Source organism: Marmota monax, unplaced genomic scaffold (genome assembly GCF_021218885.2).
Source record: "Marmota monax isolate L192 unplaced genomic scaffold, Marmota_monax_Labrador192_F-V1.1 WCK01_AAM20220418_F8-fsc00066, whole genome shotgun sequence".
NCBI lineage: Eukaryota > Metazoa > Chordata > Mammalia > Rodentia > Sciuridae > Marmota > Marmota monax.
Window position 1 is genome coordinate 454,848 of NW_026692805.1, and position 23,405 is coordinate 478,252.

General features: G+C 38.3%; 1 protein-coding gene across 4 annotated transcripts in view; it reads right to left on the bottom strand.

Annotated features, from left to right (window-relative positions):
- Positions 1-3,536: 3,536 nt before the first annotated feature.
- Fam107b (family with sequence similarity 107 member B) overlaps positions 3,537-23,405 on the bottom strand; it is a 197,640-nt gene continuing 177,771 nt past the window's right edge. For all 4 annotated transcript variants that reach the window (XM_046448358.1, XM_046448360.2, XM_058580514.1 and 1 more), the window contains 3 exons: positions 20,933-21,116; positions 6,726-6,876; positions 3,537-6,183 (listed from right to left, as the gene is read on the bottom strand). In XM_046448358.1, the coding sequence (XP_046304314.1) occupies positions 6,067-6,183; positions 6,726-6,876; positions 20,933-21,116 (452 nt within the window). In that variant the 3' untranslated portion in view covers positions 3,537-6,066. The remainder of the gene's footprint in view (positions 6,184-6,725; positions 6,877-20,932; positions 21,117-23,405) is intronic.

Genomic DNA, 23,405 nt, shown 5'->3' on the forward strand with positions numbered 1-23,405 from the left:
GGTCAGTATAGGGCCAGTTAAGTCACTATTGCTTGGAAAGTGCATTTGGGTATCTGGGCAAGCAGGTCCCCTTTTCCTAATTCTTATTTTCAAAGAGAACATCTTGGCTAATCTTCGTAAATGTAAAGAAAAATCTTCTGGTTCAATGATACCTCCTAAGAAAAATAATACATAAAAACAAAGGTTTAAAATGGGAAAAGCCAGGGCAATTTCATGTTCTCTCATTCTGTCACTATTAAAATTGCAGGGATACTTGTCCACTACAAATTCTTTTGTGCACCCCTCATGACAGACTTTGAGGTGTATTTCTGTTCTCCATTGAAAGGAACCAGGACTCCTTGATGGGCACAGGTCCTATGTAACATGTCAGAGAAAAAAAAATGAGGATGGTTCAAAACATCCTATGTAACAAAGCAAGGATGTTGCTAGAAATGTTAAAAGCAATGTTTTATAAATTAACAGAAAACAAAGACGTAATAAGCTTTGCTGGGAGCCATTAGCCAAGTAGGTATGACAATTTCCTTGCCAGCGTACCCCATGTTGCTGACATGTTGCAGTGACATTGAATGTAAGTGACCTTGCTCAAGGACCAAGGCAGATTAGGGTGTTCCCGGTTTTAAGATAATCGTGTTTAGGGCGTTCCCAGTTTAGGTTCCAGGTTTAAGGTTTAAGATTATTCCTGCTGGGAATAGGGCGTATCCTGCTGCCTGAGTTCCCCTTGAGTTCTCACGGGATTCAGACAGTATATTTTGGAGATAGAAGCCCAGTGGAGGTGAATTTGGGAGAGAAGGTGGATTTGGGAAGAGAACGTGGATTTCCCCAGAACGTGATTGTAGACGGCTGGTGTGAGTTCGGGAATAAAGAGTTGCTGTTTGAATCTACAAGCTGTGTGGTGGCTCGTGATTGTGTGCCCAGCCAGACTGCGGCATTTGTGCCCAGCCAGACTGTGGCAAAGCTTCAAGCACGTTCTCTGGCTAAATTGAAATATTCTGAAAATCTACAAAAGGAGAGGGAAATTAAAGTAAGAAGTTAAGCCTACAAAGAGTCACAGATTTGTACTGATACTCACAGGAAGAAAGGAGGTCATAATACAAAATGAGGATGATTAAAGGGAATTTAAGGGAATATTCACAGGTATGTATATTTGGTTCATTCTATGAAAAATATAGCTTTTCTTTAAAAGTGGAAGAATGTGTTTGTTTCTAGTTATGAATATGGAAAGTTTACAGTCAAGATAAAGAAACCAGAAATATATAGTACAAGAAGACGACTGATTACCAAGAGTGGAGACACATAATAACTAAGTAGAAAAGGAATCCAGTAGATCATATACAATGATGAAGAAAATCCAACAGCATGTCCAAGGTAATAAACAGCCAAATATCTTGAAGAAAATAATTCTCCACACAGATTTTCATACACAAAATCTCAAAGTGATCCTACTAATTATATGGAACATCAATAAGGCCATACATAAGTTTTCAATAATGGTAACAAAGAAGGCCTATATATCATAAAGGCTGACGATGAGTAGGTAATATTGGTCATGTTAAGTGAAAACACACACCATTTCTGGGAAGAACACCAAGTTTTGAAAATTTAAAGTAAAATAAATGGGGAGGTAGTAAAATTCCCATGACAAAGCAAATAAGAGCTAATTATATAAAAGACTTGGTCCAAGGCCTTAACTTATGGTTCAATGAACTTGGACTGTCCAGCCAGGATCCAGGTCTAAGTAAGAATCAGTCAACAATCCAGATCTTGCTCCTTCATGTGGTCTAAGCAGGCATCCCTTTCCCTTTAGGCTTGATAAGATTTGTACAAGCCCAGGAAGTTGTGTTTAACTGTGTTCCTAGGAAGACATGAAAGTAAATATGGCCATAGTAGTATAAAAGTCATTTTTAATATGCAAAAATAATTGACATAGACTTGGCTTTAGAAACAGATTTACATAAGTTTAAAATGTGCTAATTGTATTTAAGCATGGGTTGTATACTGTTTAAGGAGTTTGAAAGGTCCCAATCAGCCATACTAAACCTGTAGTTGTAGTTGAGGTTGTTTGAGGCAACTCAGTTAATTAAATTTATAACACATGTTTAAAAGCTCAAGAAAAATTGTTGTTTCCATTCTTTTTCCTTAATTCAGTTGAAAAACCACTAGGCAAGGCCAGAGAGAGCAAGGTGGCTGAGGAAAGTCACACACAGGGGACTGAGGAAAAATCATTAGCTATGAGGAGGAGGCTGGCAACCAGGTTTTCGCTGCTGGGGAAAGGAGCTATAAACATGGAAAGAAGGAGAGGGAGAAGAACTGGGTTGGCATTAAGGGTATTGCTCATGATTCAATAAATACAGATAAAAATAAATATCAGTGCATATATACATTGGGAGCCTGGGTGCACAAACCCCAGGAGCAATGAACATATCTTCAATAAAAAACTAAGAGCCCTTTTTACTATTTTCACTGGGAATTACTATCATTCCAGAAAATCAAGGGGCAAATAGGGAAACCCTCAAAACACTTCCAGTTGATAATCAGACTAATTTGCTCAGGTGGAAAAAAGAAAATAGAAATTATGATTTAAAAGGCTAGCACATAAAGCTTTTATTTACTCTGAGACCCTAGAAATAAAATAAGTTCATTTCTTAAAATAAATGTAAGACTAATGTTTTAATGCTTCTTTTAGATATACTACAGCATGTAGTATGTTAAAACTCACTTAACACTTTATTGGCCCGTCTTCTTTCAAATATATTACTATTGTAAAACACACATACATTAGTCCAGGAAAACGGCTTCAAAACTGTCACCATGGAAAACCTTGCAGCTACTGTTCAAATCATTTCTGGAATCCATATTCTGCATGGGTTTTAAGGCTCATGATATACCTTAGAGATAGCAGATCTACTCTGCTAAGTAGAGGCTTTGAAAAAACAAAGAAACCAAACAAACAAACAAACAAAAAATGAGTCCAGAGACACTAGAAGTTGGGTAACTGAACACTTGAATAATTAATTTATGGTTGAAAAATAAAATCATAAAAGCATAATTATCAAATAAAGGGACCTGAGCCTCCAAACTATTTTAAACAATAGGATAATGCAATCATGAAATAGTTTTCCAAAATAACTTCTCTGATGAAAACATTAATCTGTGTAAAAAAAAAAATTTCAGAATCACTCACAATTATACTAGCTCACAAGCACTAAAAACTGGCCCTTCTCAAAATGCTTCTCCATTGGTCCTGTCAAGCTACCTAAAATGCTCAATCTTTCCTTGCAGGACTTTGTACCTGCTGCTCTAGTGCCATATACTCTCTGTAAAGGGTATATAGAGAGCCATTAACATCTTAGCATGAACTTATTTGACATACAAATTCCCAGCCTATATAAATGCAGATGATAGGACATTTGCAGGGAAGGCTGTCAAAGACCATGGTCACCAAGGGAGACCCTGGAACTACCTTCTGATCTCTGAATTGAACATAGCCGCATCCCGTTCTGGACACTCACCTTAAACAGATCAGACAAACACAGCTGCATGGTCCAAGCACGTGGTGATTTTTATTAAGAATAACTTTGGTTCTAAGATTTCCACCCTCAATTCTGTAATACTTTCCATTAAAAACAATTATACAAGAGCAAATACAAAAAATATTAAATTATGAAAACAAATCCATTAAGGCTCCCTTTATATATATTATATACACTCAAACAAGGCAAGATTGTTCAGAGTAGAAGAATAAAGTCAGCTGTTATAGCTTAGAAAGCAACACTACTTTACTATTAAGAGACTATAAAACACTGAACTATTTTAAGAAAACCACGGAATGGAAAAATGGAGCCATTTTTGTCAAATGGTGGCTCCAAGCACAAAACTGTTCAGATGTTCATGAGTCCTCAGTTTATAGTGCTAGGTACAGGAGAGACTGACCACCTTTTAAACACAGCTTGTGGGCCCAGGTGACTGGATGATGTCAAAGCTTCCTTTCCTATATACTCTGCTACTGAGCCACACCCATCACTCTACACCATGAGCCACACCCATCACTCTACACCATTTACAACTCCTCTTTAGGTCAGACCTTGTAGTATAGCTACAATCAATTCTGCAGATCTTAGTGCAATTAGAAGGAAAATGCTTTTTTAATTAACTTTTTCCCAGTGTTGAATGAATCCTAAGGAAGTTCTAGGAACAGAATTGGTCCTTCCAGCCCTTGAGATTTTTGTCAAGTGGCAAAACTGCTTCAAGGAACAGATCTCAAGATCAAAATCCTATTAGATAAAGATAGGAGCCAGTCCTGAATCTTCACTTTACAGATCACACACCATGAGTCCACAAACACAGAGCAAGAACTCTAATCAATGTGCAATAAGGAATGTTCTTTCAAGATGATCACTTACCTCACTTTCTTCTCTCAAAGGGAAGAATGATAAGAAAACTGTCACCATTCTAATCTTCAACAGCAAACTATTTTAGAGCAACCTCAGCATGTCATATTTAAATAATATTTGCTGATGAGACAAATAATCCATTTCAGGTGTAAACAGCTAATATATTTCTCTAACTAGCAGTATCATTTATTTAATTTTAGTTTGTTCACATTGGGACTGAATGTGGGCCTGTTGATTACTAAAACTAAAGCATCTCCCACAGAAAGCTAATGTCTACTTGCTAGTTAAGGATTCCAAAGCTCTGAATTCAACTTTCTATGAGTTGTAAAGGAAGTATAAAAGCCTTTGATGTAGAAAGTCTATGAAGAACAGACTAAATCCACAAGAATTCTTCCATGTCAGCAGTATAAAATTAACTTTGCATGAGAATTTGCTATTATTTGCAACTTCGATGTCTCTGAATAACATGCTAGTTAACATAAGGAAACTGAGTCCCTTCTCCCTGCACCTCAGTTTCTCCTGAGAGATGCAATACAGTAGTCGTCAACATTATCCTTACCAACAGCATCACACTGAGAGAGTGGTAAAAGTTTTCCTTCATAAGAAAAAAAAAAAGAGTAAAGAAATACACAATCATTAATCAAAAAGTTTTCAAAGCTTGGATTCTACTAATATTCAAAATGTACAAACCAAAAGCCTCCTTGAGATCAATTGATACTTGTTTCACATTAAAATACCTAAAGAAGGCCTCACCATCCAGCCCCTGATGGGAACTTTCCCTGCACTGTGCTCAAGAGAAATTAATATTTTTGTACTCTTTACTTTTGACACTAAAGCTGGGCTATACAGACTATTTCTGTTTTCCAAAGGAATGAGGATTTTTTTCTTTTCCTGAAAGAACTATCTCAGCAAGAAATTTAAAAATAAAACTGAACTGAAAACATGCTGGCTATCAAAGCAATAAATGTACATGAAATATCTTCTGGAAAGTGGATACCTCCACAAAGCATAGAACTGAAAGGAATTAAAACAGACCAACATGAATCTTTACATGTTTTTATACCTTCTTAATCTATTTCTGAATTTTGGTGCCAACAATGGTTAATAGCTGTGCTCAACATTAACATTCTCCACTGTTAATTCTAACATGGGTGAAAGTATATATTAGACAAGAAAATTTTGAATTCTCAAAGTAGAATTTACAAATATTGGATGTAACCAATTAAATGCACTTCTATGTAATCTAAATTATCTTATAGATAACCAAAAGAAGAAATAAACACATTTTCTTTAGCTCTTCAAAGAAAATAATATTTGCTCCACTGAACTCAGATTGGAAGAAAAACCAAGTAGTGCAGCTCTCAAAATTTTTTTCCAGTGTCCTCTTCCTTTTTTTTTTTTTTTTTTTTGCTTTAAGTCTCTGAACACAGGTCCATTATTCCAACTTACGTGCTGGTCAATGTCCTTCATTTGGCGAATGGGAACTACAATTTTCATAGATAATTTATCCATCCAGAATGTAGTAAAATCAAATCAAATCCTTGTCATAGTCAAAATTCTTGGCTGGCTGAAATTCTCTCCAGGGGCTCTGGCCCTGAGACAAATGCAGAGGAGGCACCTAGACACAGCTCTTGTGGTGATGGCAAGACACACCAGGTCTCCAGACAGCCTCCGCCTAGGACTCCTGGGCTTGGGCCACCTCTTGGCCTGTTCTCCTGAGATTGCCTTTCACCTTCACAAACTCCGGGGCATTTTCTTGCTCTTCTTGCAATTTCTGCTTCTCAAGTTCAAGCTAAATGAAATTCAAAACCAGGAAAATTATTTACAAACTGAGAGGCTTTCAAGCCACTCTTCTCATTCCAATGGAAGAAATTCTCTCAATAGAAGAAATTTCCCCCAATAGAAAGAAGGAAAGCAAGGGAGGGAGAGAGGGAGGAAGGACTGATTCTGCAGAGGCAGCACCCAACTGGTTGTTACTATCAACGACAGCAAGAGAAGACAGGAATGAAAAAGTTAAAGCCAAGAAAACAAAATCCCTAGAAGAACACGCAGTTGCCCTGGAGTCCAAGTGAGGCTGAGCTGCATTAAATTACTCCAGTACTCTGTGAATTCAGCGATATTTCTCTGATTTGCCTTTGCCTTGAGCATTTCTTTTAGGTCTTCAATAGAATTCCTGTCTCTGCCTGGAGTGTAATATACGCCATCTGCTGACATTTTGTTTCTTTTCTTTCAAGGCAACAATGTTTGTATCTGATACATCTGGGAGATTCTGCTTGCTCCAACATCCTTATTTCTCAGAAATGAGAAAGAATGCTTTCCCCCAATCACTCTTACCTGCTCCAACTTCTGCTGCCGTTTTAAAAGTTCTATTTCCAGGTCAGATTTCTTCTTTTGTGCTTCTTCTTCCTTCTGCTTGATTACTTGGTCTCGTTTTCTCTTTTCCATCACCTTCTGCAATTCTGGTTTATTCTGAGGGGCAAGACCCCTGCAAAAAAAAAAGCATTAATAAAAATGAGAAATATTCATCATGAATAAAAATGTAATTAAAGGTATCAGCCACAGAAAAGAGGTCTGAAGAATCAGACACCTCTGATACCTACTCCTAAGCTAAGATAATGGGGGTGCTCAGAAACTCACCATCATCAAAGAAAGGACAAGAATATCTTCCAAAGAATTTGTAAAATCCTTATTCAATAAAAATGTATTGAGCTCCTACTATGTACAAGACATTAGACTACACAAAGCAGGGTGATGGAGATGGGGATAGGTGGGGAAGTACCCTCATGCAATGGGTATGATATGTACCCACCACAGAGAGGTAAATGCCTAGGACCCAAGGAGGCTCCACTGGGGGAGGATTCCCAAGGCATAGCCTCTGACCTCATGTATTAATGCAACCCAGGGACAGGTTAGCACAAAACTTTTTCCTACCCTAGAAACCTCTTCCTATTCTCCATTTTCAGATCCCAAAAAGAAACAACAGTCTCTGTGACCAAGATTATATCATTTCCAAGGGTCATGGCCAGGCACAGCAATCAATCATCTCCTGTCAGTCTACTGTTCTTTGTGGCCTAGACCACCTCAGATACATGGTTTATTTATAATGCATGAAATTCAGGCTTCAAGGAAACTCTACTCTTCTGAGAGATAAATTAGGTGGCCATTTCTTTAAACCGGGAGAAATAAAACCAAAATAGGCTATTCACTAGCAACCCTCCATCTGAAATGTTTGAGCCAAGTCAAAGGAAAGACCCACTGACACTTTCTCAAGTAGGACTCCTGTCTATGTTTGATGTCAGCTTAGAGTCACCTTGTCTCTATGTCTGTTATGGTTTGGATGTGAGGTGTCCCCCACAGCTCACATGTGAGACAGTGCAAGAAGATTCAGAAAAGAAATGATTGGGTTGTGAGAGAGAGCTTTAACCCAATCAGTGAATTAATTCCCCAACAGGGATTGACTGAGTGGGAGCTGAAGACTGGGAGGGTATGGCTGGAGGAGGTGCAACACTGGGGGCATGGTGTTGGGGTATATATTTTGTATCTGGTGAATGGAGTCTCTCTCTGCTGCCTGATCATAATATGAGTTCTTCCCTTTGTCACACTCTTCTGACATGATGTCCTGCCTCACCTTGTGCCCTGAGGAATGCAGCCAGCCACTATGGACTGAGACCTCTGAAATGGTGAGCCCCTAAATACACCTTTCCTCCTCTATATTTGTTCTGGCTGGGTCTTTTAGTCAGTGGTGAAGTAGCTGACTATAATAATGTACTTTGCCATTTCCTTGGGACTTTCTCCAGCCGGGCTTTCCAGGATGCCGGACAAGACCACCTACCTCTTCCTTTTTGTCTCCCCTAGTTATTTACTTTGGCCTGACTCTACTAGCTCATCAGCAACCTCAACTTGATGTTAAAATTTATTAAGAGCATCTAAAATAAAAACAAAATAAACCATAGAACAGGAAACACACTGATGATTTCAGACCATACAGGGTCAATAATGGCTGGTGTCCATACTCATGCTGCACAGGTGTATTTATACCTGACTCAAGAGGGGTTCACACTGGGATGACTACAGACTCAGCTTGGGCTCACAGAGGCGCTACACCTGCCCACCACTGCCTGCCCCTGCTGCTCACTGCTAATTTGGAGGACGGGACATCAGCCCAGGCAGTTGTTCTTTGAACTACTCCAATCAACTTACTTAGGAGTCAGTTGATCAACTGTAAATCAAGTAGAAGTTCCCAGAATGAGTGTTCTGGTTATAAGAAAATCAAGAGCATATCTTTCTTAGCTGCTGTCAAAGTCACACAAACACATCTATAAATGAATCTTCAATATTACACTTCCTCAGTAATCTAGAATTTTAAAAAATTCTGGCATCTTTCCTACTTCCTTTTTAAAAAATCTCATTAAAAATTTTCAATGTAGTTGTTTATAGAGTAAAATCAGTATGATCTGTCTTTGATGATAAGGACACAAAGACAAAATAATATATATGTCCTACTTTCTCAAATTTCAAATATTAGCAGAACTTTTAATTAAAAAATTAATTTGGTCAAATTTCCAAAGAACAAGGAGCAGGTCATGTTTCTGTTAATTAGAGTTTGCCTCACAGTTATCAAGACTGAACAGAGGTATGAAAATACAGACAGAATATTCTAGAAATCAAATCTTTAATCGACACATTAAAGGTTGCTTTTAAGCACTCTTGCTGTTCAGTTAGAAGAGTCATTAATCACTGGAAAACCTTTCTTAAAATAATCTGAAAAAAGACTAAGAAGCTTCTTAATTTCATGACTAATAGAAAGTCTTAATTTGACACTATAGACAGAATTAAGAGAATTAAATTTTAGGATTAAGAATTTAGTTATCTGAATAATTTAGATTTCAAAGATTTTTCTTTCACTGTATTCCACCAGCAAAATTCATTTAAATTATTGTTACATTCTGCAAAACTCACTGAAAGAACTTTGATATATGACACTTTAAGCTGATTTTCCATTGCAGCTTATAAATGGGTTTAACTATTCTACAGTATTCATTTTCTGCTCAAAGATTTTATATGATGGTGACAATAAGATAAAATATTTAGTAACAGACAATTCAGGAAAGTGGTGCTCATGTGATTAAAAATACTGCACTTGTAACACTCAAGAAGTAGTCATAGACCTTCAGTTAATATTTTATCATAGTGGGTCACTTAACTTTCTGTGCCAAATGGGAGACATTAAGCACTGCCTGTGTGCTTCTCTAAGTGGATCAGAATGCAGAGACTGTGGAGGGGCAGAAATGAGCACCTCCAAATTTTTTAAATAACAATATTACCCCTTGCATAAGAACACTTGATTCTTTTCAATCAATTCTGACATACACATAACAAGTACTTTCAATCCCTTCATGACTGACAGGGAGTCAAGAGCTAGTGGCTTCATACTACCCAAGATCAAGGAATTCTCAAGTCTGCTTCCTGGTCATGGAGCTAGCTGTTACTATCTCAGTGGGCAAAGCCTAGTTTAAAAATTGTGAACTTAATAGGTGCTCTTTGAATCTTTGCCAAAAAAAGTCAGGCAGTTTATCCAGATCCATTAAAAAAAAAAAGCACACCCCAAACTTGCCCCATTAAACAAATCATGGGAGGACCATCTGCACTGTATTCTACACAGTGGTGTCCCTGAGAAGTATATAAGGTAGTGCCTGCTCCTATCAAGCCCTACGCATTCCTGCACCCAGAGATAACTGTTACTAACAGTTTGGTACACACCCCCACACTTTCCACACCTGTACAAACATACGGTTCTCTTCCTCACTCTTCTTCACATCAGCACAACACACTAAATATTCAGAGGCAAACTGGAAAAGCCCATATGCACTGCATCTTCATCTCAACCCCAAGCATGCTTGCATGCTATGAATGAAGTCAACTCCTCAAAAGGAACACATCACCAGCCAGAGTAGGAAGCTGGGGAGCAAACTATCAGAGGGCACACGTGCCTGACCCCCAAGCCAAACTGCTCCTGATCTATTAGGTTTTTGTTTTTTGGTGAAAGGGATGGCTGCATTTGGATTTCAGCATGATTGTGAATCTTGGAATTGTCTGGTTTGGCCTGCCTCATCTACATTCTGGCTTAGCCATTTTCACCTGCATGGATTCAAGTATAAATACTTTTCTCTGTTATTGCTACAACCTCCCCTATCTTTTTCCATGCTGTACAGCAGCAAAGTATTCATTGAGAAACTATTTGTCTGGTAAAGCATTTCTAAAGTTCAGCTGAAAACTTAGGGAGCTAGAAACCAATCACTTAGAAATGTACAAGACAAAGAACCATTAGGGACATGCTCAAATTAACTGGTTTATTTGTCCAAAAATTACTCTTTATAGAAAACTGAATCTCTTAATTTGTTAGAAATCATCTTATTTTTTTCTTTTCTTAAAAATTAGTCTAATTTGTTATAATATGACAGCAGAATGCAATTCAATTCATATTACACATATAGAACACATTTTTTCATGTTTCTGGTTGTACACAATGTAGAGTCACACCATTTATGTCTCCATACACGTACTTAGGGTAATGAAGTCCATCTCATTCCACTGCCTTTCCTACTCGCACATCCCCTCTCTGCCTCTCCCTCCCCTTTGCCATAACTAGAGTTCATCTTTTCCTCCCATGCTCCCCCCATCAATCCCCGTTATGAATCAGCCTCCTTATATCAGAGAAAACATTTGGCATTTGGTTTTTTGGGATTGGCTTACTTCACTTAGCATTATATTCTCCAACTCCATCCATTTACCTGCAAATGCCATGATTTTATTCTCTTTTAACACTGAATAATATTCCATTGTGTCATCTTATTTTTTTAAAAGATGTTTCCAATACTGACATTTCAGCTACTAAAAATAAAATGCTTTATAATGCCTTCTGAAAACTGCCTTTTTGTACTACTGATAAAGGTCTATGGAACCCAAGAACCTGACAAAGGGTTATAACTATCAGACCTAGAAGCAGACTGTGACCAGGTGGAAATTTAAAGACTGCTACTGGAAACTGAGCCAAATCTAAAAAGATGATAAGGAAAGTGACAGAGGCGCTGAGCGGCGTGTTGAGGTGGTAGCAAGTAGACATGGACATTTGCGCGGTGAACTGGGTGGAAGAGTTATGAGTATGCGGTAACAGACCACCACCAGCACTGAAGGGGTGGCAGGACTGTGAATGTAAAAAACCCAAAACCTTCTCTAAATAATTCAACAAAAATATACTGGAGTGGAAGCAGCCCGGCGCCAGCCAAGCCAGACCGGAGGAGGAAGCAGCCCGGCGCCAGCCAAGCCAGACCGGAGGAGGAAGCAGCCTGGCGCCAGCCAAGCCAGACCGGAAGAGGAAGCAGCCTGGCGCCAAGCCGGACCAGAGGAGGAAGCCGGGCACAAAGCCAGACCGGAGGAGGAAGCCGGGTGCCAAGCCAGATGGGAGAAGGAAGCCCGGCCCCACCCCGTGTGCTAGTCCGGAGGAAGCCCATCAACCCTTAAAACCCATCAAAGGGGGTGTGGCTACCAGCACGGTTCTGCAGCTGATCCAGGTACCCGCTTCCAACTCCCCCACCCTTAGCTGCGATAACTCAAAATATTTCCCACAAGCTTTTGGGGATTGTAGCTATCAACGCAAAACAACAACTGTACAGGCACCTGGTTTCTACCTCAGAGACTAGAGTATGGAAGATACAGGTGGAAGCTCATTTCCTTTCACACTGGCTATACCCACCACCCTGAATACAGAGGCTCAAGCTAGGAATAGACACCACCACCTACTGGAAGAAGCAAGGAAAACAGTGTTCTGAGAGACTTTTTTTCTCTTTCTTTCTCTCTTTTCTTCTCTCTCTTCCACAACTTCAACATATGTGAAACCAAGAACTGTGCATGAACAACCAAATTACCAAAGTAATATAATATAGAGGAATTGCATATACCCCACCTTCCCCCCATTTTTTCTTTATTTCTATCTTACTTTCCTTTTCCTTCTCTCTTATTTCTCTTTTCTTCCTTGTTATTTTTTTTTCTTTTTTTTCATTCATATTCTCTCTATCCCACTTTCAATCTCCTAACTTTTGCTATCTATACATAGGGTAACTATCTAAATACAGATAGGAGGTTGAGTCTATACATTCCTCGATAAATTACCAGTCTATTGGTTAGAGTTCTCCAAAGGTGCCAAGTTAGTTTAACCTCATACCCTCACTCCTTTCCCATTAAATATAACTTCCTTCATCTGAAATTAAGTTTTCTATATGCCACCAGATATGGTATGCCTTTTATGAAACCAATGAATATATTCTTAAGTAATAATTAAAACCAATATCTATAGACTTAGAATCTAACTATATATGTATTAATAATGAAAACTTGTGCTTAGATGATGTACTGTTGATATTGGGAAATGTTAACATTGTCTTTCTCCACAAAAGAGGGATTTTGGAGCTATACAAGAACAATACAAATATATAAGGGGAGAAACATTAACACAACAGTTTCACAAAGCTAGAAAGAATCATAAGCAGTATGAAAAGACAAGTAAAGAAAGGACCACAAACAATACAGGTCAATTCAACATTAGATGAGGTAATATCTGTAGCTGATGTAATGTCAGACAAAGAGTTCAGGATATACATGCTTAAGATGATCTGAAGTCTCAAGGAAGACATTATACAGCAAATTCAGACAATGAAAGATCACTTTGACAATGAATTACATAAACAAATCCAAGAAGCAAAAGATCAACTCTATAGGGAGATAGAGGATATAAAAAACAAACGGAAATCCTAGAAATGCAGGAAACAATAAACCAAATTAAAAACCCAAATGAGAGTATTACCAGCAGAGAAGAACACTTACAAGATAGAACTTCAGACAACGAAGACAAAGTTTTTCAACTTGAAAAGAACATAGACAGCTCAGCGAGAATGTTAAGAAATCATAAGCAGAACATCCAAGAATTATGGGATAACATAAAGAAACCAAACCTAAGAGTTACTGGGATACAAGAGGGTATAGAGGTCCAAACCAAGAGAATGAGCAAAAGAAATCCAAATACTAGAAGCCTACAGGACACCGAATGTACAAAATCATAAGAGATCCACACCAAGACACATAATAATGAAGATGCCCAACATACAGAATAAGGAGAGAATCTTAAAAGCCACAAGAGAGAAGAAGCAGATTACATTTAGGGGTAAACCAATCAGGATAACAGCTGATCTTTCAACACAGACTCTGAAAGCTAGAAGATCCTGGAACAACATATTTCAAATGCTGAAAGAAAAAGGGTTCCAACCAAGAATCATGTATCCAGCGAAATTAAGCTTCAGGATTGAAGATGAAATAAAAATCTCCCACGATAAACAAAAGTTAAAAGAATTTGCAGCTAGAAAACCAGCTCTTCAAAACATCCTTGGCAAAACATTACAGGAAGAGGAAATGGAAAATAACAATGAAAACCAACAGCGGGAGATAGGTAAAGGAAAAACTAATCATAGAGGAAAAACAAATCATGTTAAGTAACATACATAATCAAATATGGCTGGAAATATAAACCATATCTCAATAGTAACCCTAAATGTTAATGGTTTAAATGCACCAATCAAAAGACATAGGCTAGTAGAATGGATTTTAAAAAAAGATCCAACAATATGCTGCCTACAGGAGACTCATCTGATAGGAAAAGACATACACAGACTGAAGGTGAAAGGTTGGGAAAAATCATATCACTCATACGGACCCTGGAAGCAATCAGGGGTGTCCATACTTGTATCAAATAAAATAGACTTCAAGCCAAAGTTAAACAAAAGGGATAAACAAGGACACTACATACTGCTCAAGGGAACCATACACCAACAAGACTTGATGATCATTAATATATATGCCCCAAACAATGGTACAGCTATGTTCATCAAACAAACTCTTCTCAGGTTCAAGAGTCAAATAGACCACAACACAATAATTATGGGAGATTTTAACACACCTCTCTCACCACTGGACAGATCTTCCAAACAAAAGTTGAATAAAGAAACCATAGAGCTCAATAATACAATTAATAATTTAGACTTAATTGATGTATACAGAATATATCACCCAACATCAAGTGGATACACTTTCTTCTCAGAAGCACATGGATCCTTCTCAAAAATAGACCATATATTATGTCACAGGGCAAATCTTAGCAATTACAAAGGCGTAGAGATACTACCATGCATTTTATCTGATCATAATGGAATGAAATTGGAAATCAATAATAAAATGAGAAAGGAAAAATCCTACATCACATGGAGATTAAACAATATGCTACTGAATGAAAAAAGGGTTACAGAAGACATCAAAGAGGAAATTAAAAAATTCTTAGAGGTAAATGAAAACTCAGACACAACATATCGAAATCTCTGGGACACTATGAAAGCAGTACTAAGAGGAAAATTCATTTCATGGAGTTCATTCCTTAAAAGAAGGAAAAGCCAACAAATAAATGACCTCACACTACACCTCGAAGCCTTAGAAAAAGAAGAACAAATCAGCAGCAAATACAGTAGAAGGCAAGAAATAATTAAAATTAGAGCTGAAATCAATGAAATCGAAACAAAAGAAATAATCGAAAAAATTGACAAAACTAAAAGTTGGTTCTTTGAAAAAATAAATAAGATTGATAAACCACTAGCCACGCTAACAAAGAGAAGAAGAGAGAGAACCCAAATTACTAGCTTACAGGATGAAAAAGGCAACATCACAACAGACAATTCAGAAATACAGAAGATAATTAGAAATTATTTTGAAACCCTATACTCTAATAAAATAGAAGATAGTGAAGGCATCGATAAATTCCTTAAGACATATGAACTACCCAGATTGAGTCAGGATGATATAAACAACCTAAACAGACCAGTATCAAGTGAGGAAATAGAAGAAGCCATCAAAAGACTACCAACCAAGAAAAGCCCAGGACCAGATGGATATACAGCAGAGTTTTACAAGAACTTTAAAGAAGAACTAATACCAATACTCTACAATCTATTTCAGGAGCTAGAAAAAAAGGGAGAACTTCCAAATTCATTCTATGAGGCCAATATCACCCTGATTCCCAAACCAGATAAAGACACTTCAAAGAAAGAAAACTACAGAGCAATATCTCTAATGAATTTAGATGCAAAAATCCTCAATAAACTTCTGGCAAATCGGATACAAAAACATATCAAAAAGATCGTGCACCATGATCAAGTAGGATTCATCCCTGGGATGCAAGGCTGGTTCAATATATGGAAATCAATAAACGTTATTCACCACATCAGTAGACTTAAAGATAAGAACCATATGATCATCCCGATAGATGCAGAAAAAGCATTCGACAAAGTACAGCATTCCTTTATGTTCAAAACACTAGAAAAACTAGGGATAACAGGAACTTACCTCAACATTGTAAAAGCTATATATGCTAAGCCTCAGGCTAGCATCATTCTAAATGGAGAAAAACTGAAGGCATTCCCTCTAAAATCTGGAAGAAGACAGGGATGCCCTCTCTCACCACTTCTATTCAATACAGTTCTCGATATACTGGCCAGAGCAATTAGACAGACAAAAGAAATTAAAGGCATTAAGATAGGAAAAGAAGAACTTAAATTATCACTATTTGCAGGTGACATGATTCTATACCTAGCAGACCCAAAAGGCTCTACAAAGAAACTATTAGAGCTAATAAATGAATTCAGCAAAGTGGCAGGATATAAAATCAACATGCATAAATCAAAGGCATTCCTGTATATCAGCGACAAATCCTCTGAAATGGAAATGAGGACAACCACTCCATTCACAATATCTTCAAAAAAAATAAAATACTTGGGAATCAACCTAACAAAAGAGGTGAAAGACTTATACAATGAAAACTACAGAACCCTAAAGAGAGAAATAGAAGAAGATCTTAGAAGATGGAAAAATATACCCTGTTCATGGATAGGCAGAACTAACATCATCAAAATGGCGATATTACCAAAAGTTCTCTGCAAAAGTTCTCTGCAAAAAGTTCAATGCAATGCCAATCAAAATCCCAACGGCATTTTTGTAGAAATAGAGAAAGCAATCATGAAATTCATATGGAAAAACAAAAGACCCAGAATAGCAAAAGCAATTCTAAGCAAGAAGTGTGAATCAGGAGGTATAGCGATACCAGATTTAAAACTGTACTACAGAGCAATAGTAACAAAAACAGCATGGTACTGGTACCAAAACAGGTGGGTGGACCAATGGTACAGAATAGAGGACACAGAAACCAATCCACAAAATTACAACTATCTTATATTTGATAAAGGGGCTAAGAGCATGCAATGGAGGAAGGATAGCATCTTCAACAAATGGTGCTGGGAAAACTGGAAATCCATATGCAACAAAATGAAACTGAATCCCTTTCTCTCACCATGCACAAAAGTTAACTCAAAATGGATCAAGGAGCTTGATATCAAATCAGAGACTCTGCGTCTGATAGAAGAAAAAGTTGGCTCCGATCTACATATTGTGGGGTCAAGCTCCAAATTCCTTAATAGGACACCCATAGCACAAGAGTTAAAAACAAGAATCAACAAATGGGACTTACTCAAACTAAAAAGTTTTTTCTCAGCAAGAGAAACAATAAGAGAGGTAAATAGGGAGCCTACATCCTGGGAACAAATCTTTGCTCCTCACACTTCAGATAGAGCCCCAATATCCAGAGTATACAAAGAACTCAAAAAAATTAAGCAATAAGAAAACAAATAACCCAATCAACAAATGTGCCAAGGACCTGAACAGACACTTCTCAGAGGAGGATATACAATCAATCAACAAGTACATGAAAAAATGCTCACCATCTCTAGCAGTCAGAGAAATGCAAATCAAAACCACCCTAAGATACCATCTCACTCCAGTAAGATTGGCAGCCATTATGAAGTCAAACAACAACAAGTGCTGGCGAGGATATGGGGAAAAGGGTACACTTGTACAATCCTGGTGGGACTGCAAATTGGTGCAGCCAATTTGGAAAGCAGTATGGAGATTTCTTGGAAAGCTGGGAATGGAACCACCATTTGACCCAGCTATTCCCCTTCTCGATCTATTCCCTAAAGACCTAAAAAGAGCATGCTACAGGGACACTGCTACTTCGATGTTCATAGCAGCACAATTCACAATAGCAAGACTGTGGAACCAACCTAGATGCCCTTCAATAGACGAATGGATAAAAAAAATGTGGCATTTATACACAATGGAGTGTTACTCTGCATTAAAAAATGACAAAATCATAGAATTTGCAGGGAAATGGATGGCATTAGAGCAGATTATACTAAGTGAAGCTAGCCAATCCCTAAAAAACAAATGCCAAATGTCTTCTTTGATATAAGGAGAGCAACTAAAAACAGAGCAGGGAGGAAGAGCATGAGAAAAAGATTAACATTAAACAGGGACGAGAGGTGGGAGGGAAAGGGAAATTGCATGGAATTGGAAGGAGACCCTCATGGTTATACAAAATTACATATAAGAGGATGTGAGGGGGAAAGGGAAAAAAAATCAAGGGAGAGAAATGAATTACAGTAGATGGGGTAGAGAGAGAAGATGGGAGGGGAGGGGAGGGGGGATAGTAGAGGACAGGAAAGATAGCAGAATACAACAGTCACTAGTATGGCAATATGTAAAAACGGGGATGTATAACTGATGTGATTCTGCAATCTGTACATGGGGTAAAAATGGGAGTTCATAACCCACTTGAATCAAATGTATGAAATATGATATGTCAAGAGCTTTGTAATGTTTTAAACAACCAATAAAAAAAGAATGTATAAAAAAATAAAAAGATGATAAAATAGAGCAGCACAGGTTCAGAGCTAGAAGATCTCTGAATACTTGTTCTCCTAAGCAGTAACTGTTTTTATGTTATAATCTCAAAAAGTAAATTGTAAAAAAAAAAAAAAAAAAATTAAACTAACTGCTGCAGAGCTTTTGAGCCAAATTTGTAGTTATGTGAGCAAAGGTCAATGCTCCAGGTAAAGTTTGTTTTTTGCTGATCTCATTCTCCCATCTTTTCATTTACTCAACCCTTTCTCTAGTTTATATAATCACTATACTTATCTCTAGAAACTGTCCTAAATCCCATGCTTATTTCTAAACTTTTTTATTCTAAAAAATCTATTGCATGATCTTGAGAGAATCCTCAACAAGAAACAATTCTCTCTAATATGTCAAAGTGGGATAATCGCAAGGTAACATGCTGGTTTACTGGAAAGATCACTGGGTAAGATAAAATAAAGGAAGGCCCTTTATAAATTGTAGAAAAGGAAACAGGTTTTCATTATAGTACAAACCAGTAATCAAGCCTGGTAGTAATTATTGATATGATGCTTCCTATTATTTGGTACTAAAATAGAAATAAAAACCCCACAGTCTCCAAAGGGTTCGTGATATAGAAGAAAAATAAAAGGAAAGTTTTCTTCTGAGCTTGAGAAGTTTTCACCCTAAAACTGACTATGTTTCTAAAAAAGACTCTACTAAACAAAGATTTTATCTTTAAAAAATCTGTTTATATCTTCAACATATGATGAGATATATTCATCTTTTTGACTTTGAAATATGCCTTTTTTTTCTTAAATACCTTCCATCAGATTGGAATCTTTCAAAGAAAAGGGGAAAAAGAAATAGGAATTTCCCAGCATGCCACATGGGGAGAAGATGGATGGGACTAGCTGACCATTTATATGCCATGTATTTTAATAGGTATTGTAATACATGTTACTATTTAATTTTTAAAGAAATATATTATTATTCCCCACTTTATAGATGAAAAAAAAGATATCAAGAGGGGTTTCTTGGTCAAGATCATAAGGTACATCAAGTTAAATGGTGAACGCTCAGGATTCATGACCTCTAATCTCAAACGTCCTCGCTACGCCTCAGTGCTTCAGCAAAAATCATCATTCTTCCAAATTAGTTGCACTGGGCCTGCTAAAGAGTCAGCTACGTAAACAGGGAAAGGAAGAATGGGTCAAAGGCAGACAGAAAGGAGGTCCATTTTCTAGAAAATTTAGAAAGACTCAACTGCTTAAATCCATATGTTCTGCAGTGATGTGTATCACGCTACTAATTATATATTTTTATAGCTTTTATTTTATTCCTTTTTGTGCTGTTGAGAATTGAACCAGGGCCTCACACATGCTAGGCAAGCACTCTACCACTGAGCCACAACCCCAGCCCCACCAAGTATATTTTTAGAGAGTAATTTGCAGCCTCTAATCCAGAGAAGATCTATTTTACAAAATTAGGTTTACTTTTCCTTTATTCTGACTTGGAGCCTTTTTATAGACTTGCAATGAAAATAAAACAAAATAATTTGAGCTACAATATTTCTTAAGAGTTCAACTAAGCTCCATCTTCATTTTACAGATAAAGGAAGGAAGCCCTAGAGGTAGACAATCAGAAAACCAGTAGGTGACAAAATGCTACTCTGTTTTCAAGCCCACTAACCTGATGATCTTCCAATAAAATACAGACAAAATTTCCCAGGCAGGCCTGCTCCCAAATTCTGAGGTTTATTTAGAAATGTATTTAGTCATGTTTTGCTCTAGGCATTAGAGTACTAAATTCATGTTTTCCATTTTGATTGTGCAGCAAAGACAGGCAGAAGGAAGCACTTACTAAAAATAAAAATGATCAAGCTTGTGTTCAATTTAATAAACTTTAATCTAATAGCTCCACGGCACATGCCGGAGACAAAAATGAGGGAGTCACAATCCCATAATCCAGGAGGAGAAAGATATCTAGAAAGACATCCGGGGACAGGAGTCATTAGTTCTGGTAGGCAGGAGTGAACTTGGAAGAACTGCCATGAAAATGCTCCGAACCCTTGTGTTTTGCTTTTTTTTTTTAATTTAAAATTTAAAAATATAATATAATTTAAATTTTTAAATTTCTCAGGATGACATAACAGGGATGGAAATAAAAATAGAATTTAAGGCAGTCTGCAGAGATAAACATAGTAAAAATACAAATTTGTATATATTCTGCTCCCTTCTAAAAAGTTAATAAAAATATTGATAATTATTTAAAATACAACTTAAAAACAAACAAAAACATAAGGAAGAAACACTCTAATCTATTCACTCTAATAAGACTTCTCCCTTCCACTTACCGATTGCTAATGCAGGCAGGATTTACATTTGATTCTAATACTTCCCTCAAAGCAAGGGGGAAATTCAGAGATTTCAAATTTAAGAAATAACGTATTTCTCTTTTACTTGGTTCCCTCTCTTATGTCTTTGCCCCAGCCCTTTGCACCCAAATTTAAGAATGTGTGTGCATTTTAGAAGGAACAAAAACTGAGCTGCAGCAGGGGCTTCACTTCAGGGAGGGATGACCTGGCTTGAAGATGAGAGAAGGGAAGCCTTAAGTATTGTCAAGAAATAAAAACCCTTCAAAGCCTCTGTAAAAACAATCACTGATAAATCTGATTATCTTAAAATCCCTGTAAAGAAGCCATGCTCCAGAAACTATGGTACCTTTTTTGATTCATAAGGAGTTCTCTGTGAAGATCTTGATGGTTCCGGGATGTTTTGACAGGATTGATCAATTTCTGAGGCCTAATGAGTTCTGGATTGTCATCTTCCATGTAGTCTGGCTCAGCCATGATGTTTCTTGGGATGAGATATGAATCCTTGGGGCTGGTATCCTCAAGAAGGCCGTCTGAAAGAGAAAAAGAAGACTTACTTGCAGGCTTTTCTGCCAAGACTTCTCTCTTAAAGCAGAAACCTGGCTGTGTCCAGTCCAGCACACTAGACATGTTACCCTCCCAGGTCCACATCAGGGACATCACCGGCAAATCATCCCAAGTGTTTTGAAGGTAACTGGGGAGCACAGGAACGAGGAACAGAGTGGTTTTTTTCAGTGATGCCTGAGACTATGGGGCAGAGGAGTGTGGTGTCTTGACTCTAGTCACTGCCTTTCATATTTGTTCTGTGGTTACACAGGATGCTTCCTGCTACCATGTCACAATAGCAATCTTGCAACAAGCATTGGGCACTAGGTCCCTTCAGTCTCAGCAAATGAATCTGCACTGGAAACTCACAAGCCCTGACTCTGCATCAAGGTCAGAAACTTCCAGAGCAGTCTAATTTGACCTGAGATGCTCTTGGTCACGTCTCCTCCTCTCTTCACTTGAGCCATGTGGGCTTCATCCAGCCCAGATCCTTTCAGCTCTGTCTTCCAGTGGCACCTGCTCAGAGGGGCCTGAATTCCTGAGAGCCCTGCTTAAAGCCACAGTTCAACCCCAGCACTTCCCCAAGTGAGCTATGCTACCAAATTTACTTATTTATGACTGAATGTACAGGGCATGAGTTCCTGAGGGTAAGGGTAACCTGTTTTCATTCCACTGCTCTATCCCCAGGGCTGGACCAGAGGAAGGCAGACAGCAGGGAGGAGGGAGGAGACCTTGCAGCAAGAGCCTTTGGGGGCAGGGAGGGGAATGGAGTCACTGGGGTTTCATAGAAGGAACAACTTGCTAAAGTGCCTGGACAGAGTCCCTTAACCTTTCAGGCCTCAGCCTCCTCTGGTCCTCATTCTTGGTCTCTCTGGAGTTGTCTATTCCATGACTCAAGTATATGTGTCCTCCTCAGTAAGAGGAGTTCCTGGGGAATAGGGCATTTGGCCCCCCTCTTTCCTACCCTCCCTGCAGCTCCCTAGGGTGGTGCATGACACATAGTGGGTGCCCAATGAATACCAGTCCCATTTTGTGAGACACAAAAAACCCTAGTGGGGGCTGGGGTGAGGTGAACAGGATTGGCTGAGCAACAGGCTGCAGATAGGGGCCAAGGCTGGCATCAGGTCACTGTGGACCCAGAGACTCAACTTGTGGTACGGATCCCATAACTGCTCCCCTGCCTGCAAAACAAACCTGGCCAGTATTTCATGATAATTACAATGCAATTTATGCTCTCCTGTTCGGGTGTGGTGACTTCAACTTCCAAACTGAAAATCAGATACCAGGCCTCTTTACACAGACTAGCTGATGGTGACCTTCTCTACAAAGTCCATGGTACACAATTACTTACTGCCTGGCTAGTTCCACTCCCCTAGATAAAGAATGATTAGAGAATAGAGGAAGGCATGGGAGGAGGAGGCATATCCAAACAGCTCACACCCAACACTGCCACCTTCCCCACTAGTACCAACAGCAGCACATGTGTACTTCTGTCACAAAATGCATTCTGACACAGGTTAACCACAGGTTTCTGTCCTTCTCTGCCAGGGCAAGAAGAATTTCTTCCCCAGAATTTTAGATACCCAGGCCAACCAAATGCCTGATACAAGGCACTGAATAAATGTTAAACTAAATGAAATCTGTACTAAAACAGAGCTCCTCCACGGATGAGCTCCTAAATGCAAGTCGGTGCCATTGAGGTGGCCCACAAGCACACAGCTAAGAAGGGTGTGACAGAAAAAAGATGGGGGCAGGGTGAACAAGGGGAGGCAGGTTGTACATCCTTGGCCTCCAGCACATGTGAGGGTGGGAGACACTAGAAGAGAGCAAAGACATGTTTGCAACTAAAATAAAAAAGCACAGGCAGCAGCAGCTGCTAAAAAATCAAAGCAGGGCCTGAGTTTCAAAGACACCAACAAAGTCTCCACAAATCCCTGAATTGTCCCCAGACACAACTGGACTCTTAACACATCTGACTAGAAACTATACAAAGTGGCAGCCAGCAATCACAGAGAGCTTTGGATACAGCACATGAAGGTACAAAACCACATTTGATTCTGGCAATGACCTTACAAATAAAAAAACTAGAACATTTACTTAACAAACAATAAAATGAGGAAATAAAATTTAAATCCTGTGCCCACTTATATTGCCAGCAGCATAAAGCTAAAACTAAAATCAATGTCCTCTCATCTTAAAACCTGTCTCTCCTCCAAACTGTAATGTTTTATATTTTTATACCAACAACTTGAAAATAAAGCAAATAAGAATCCAAA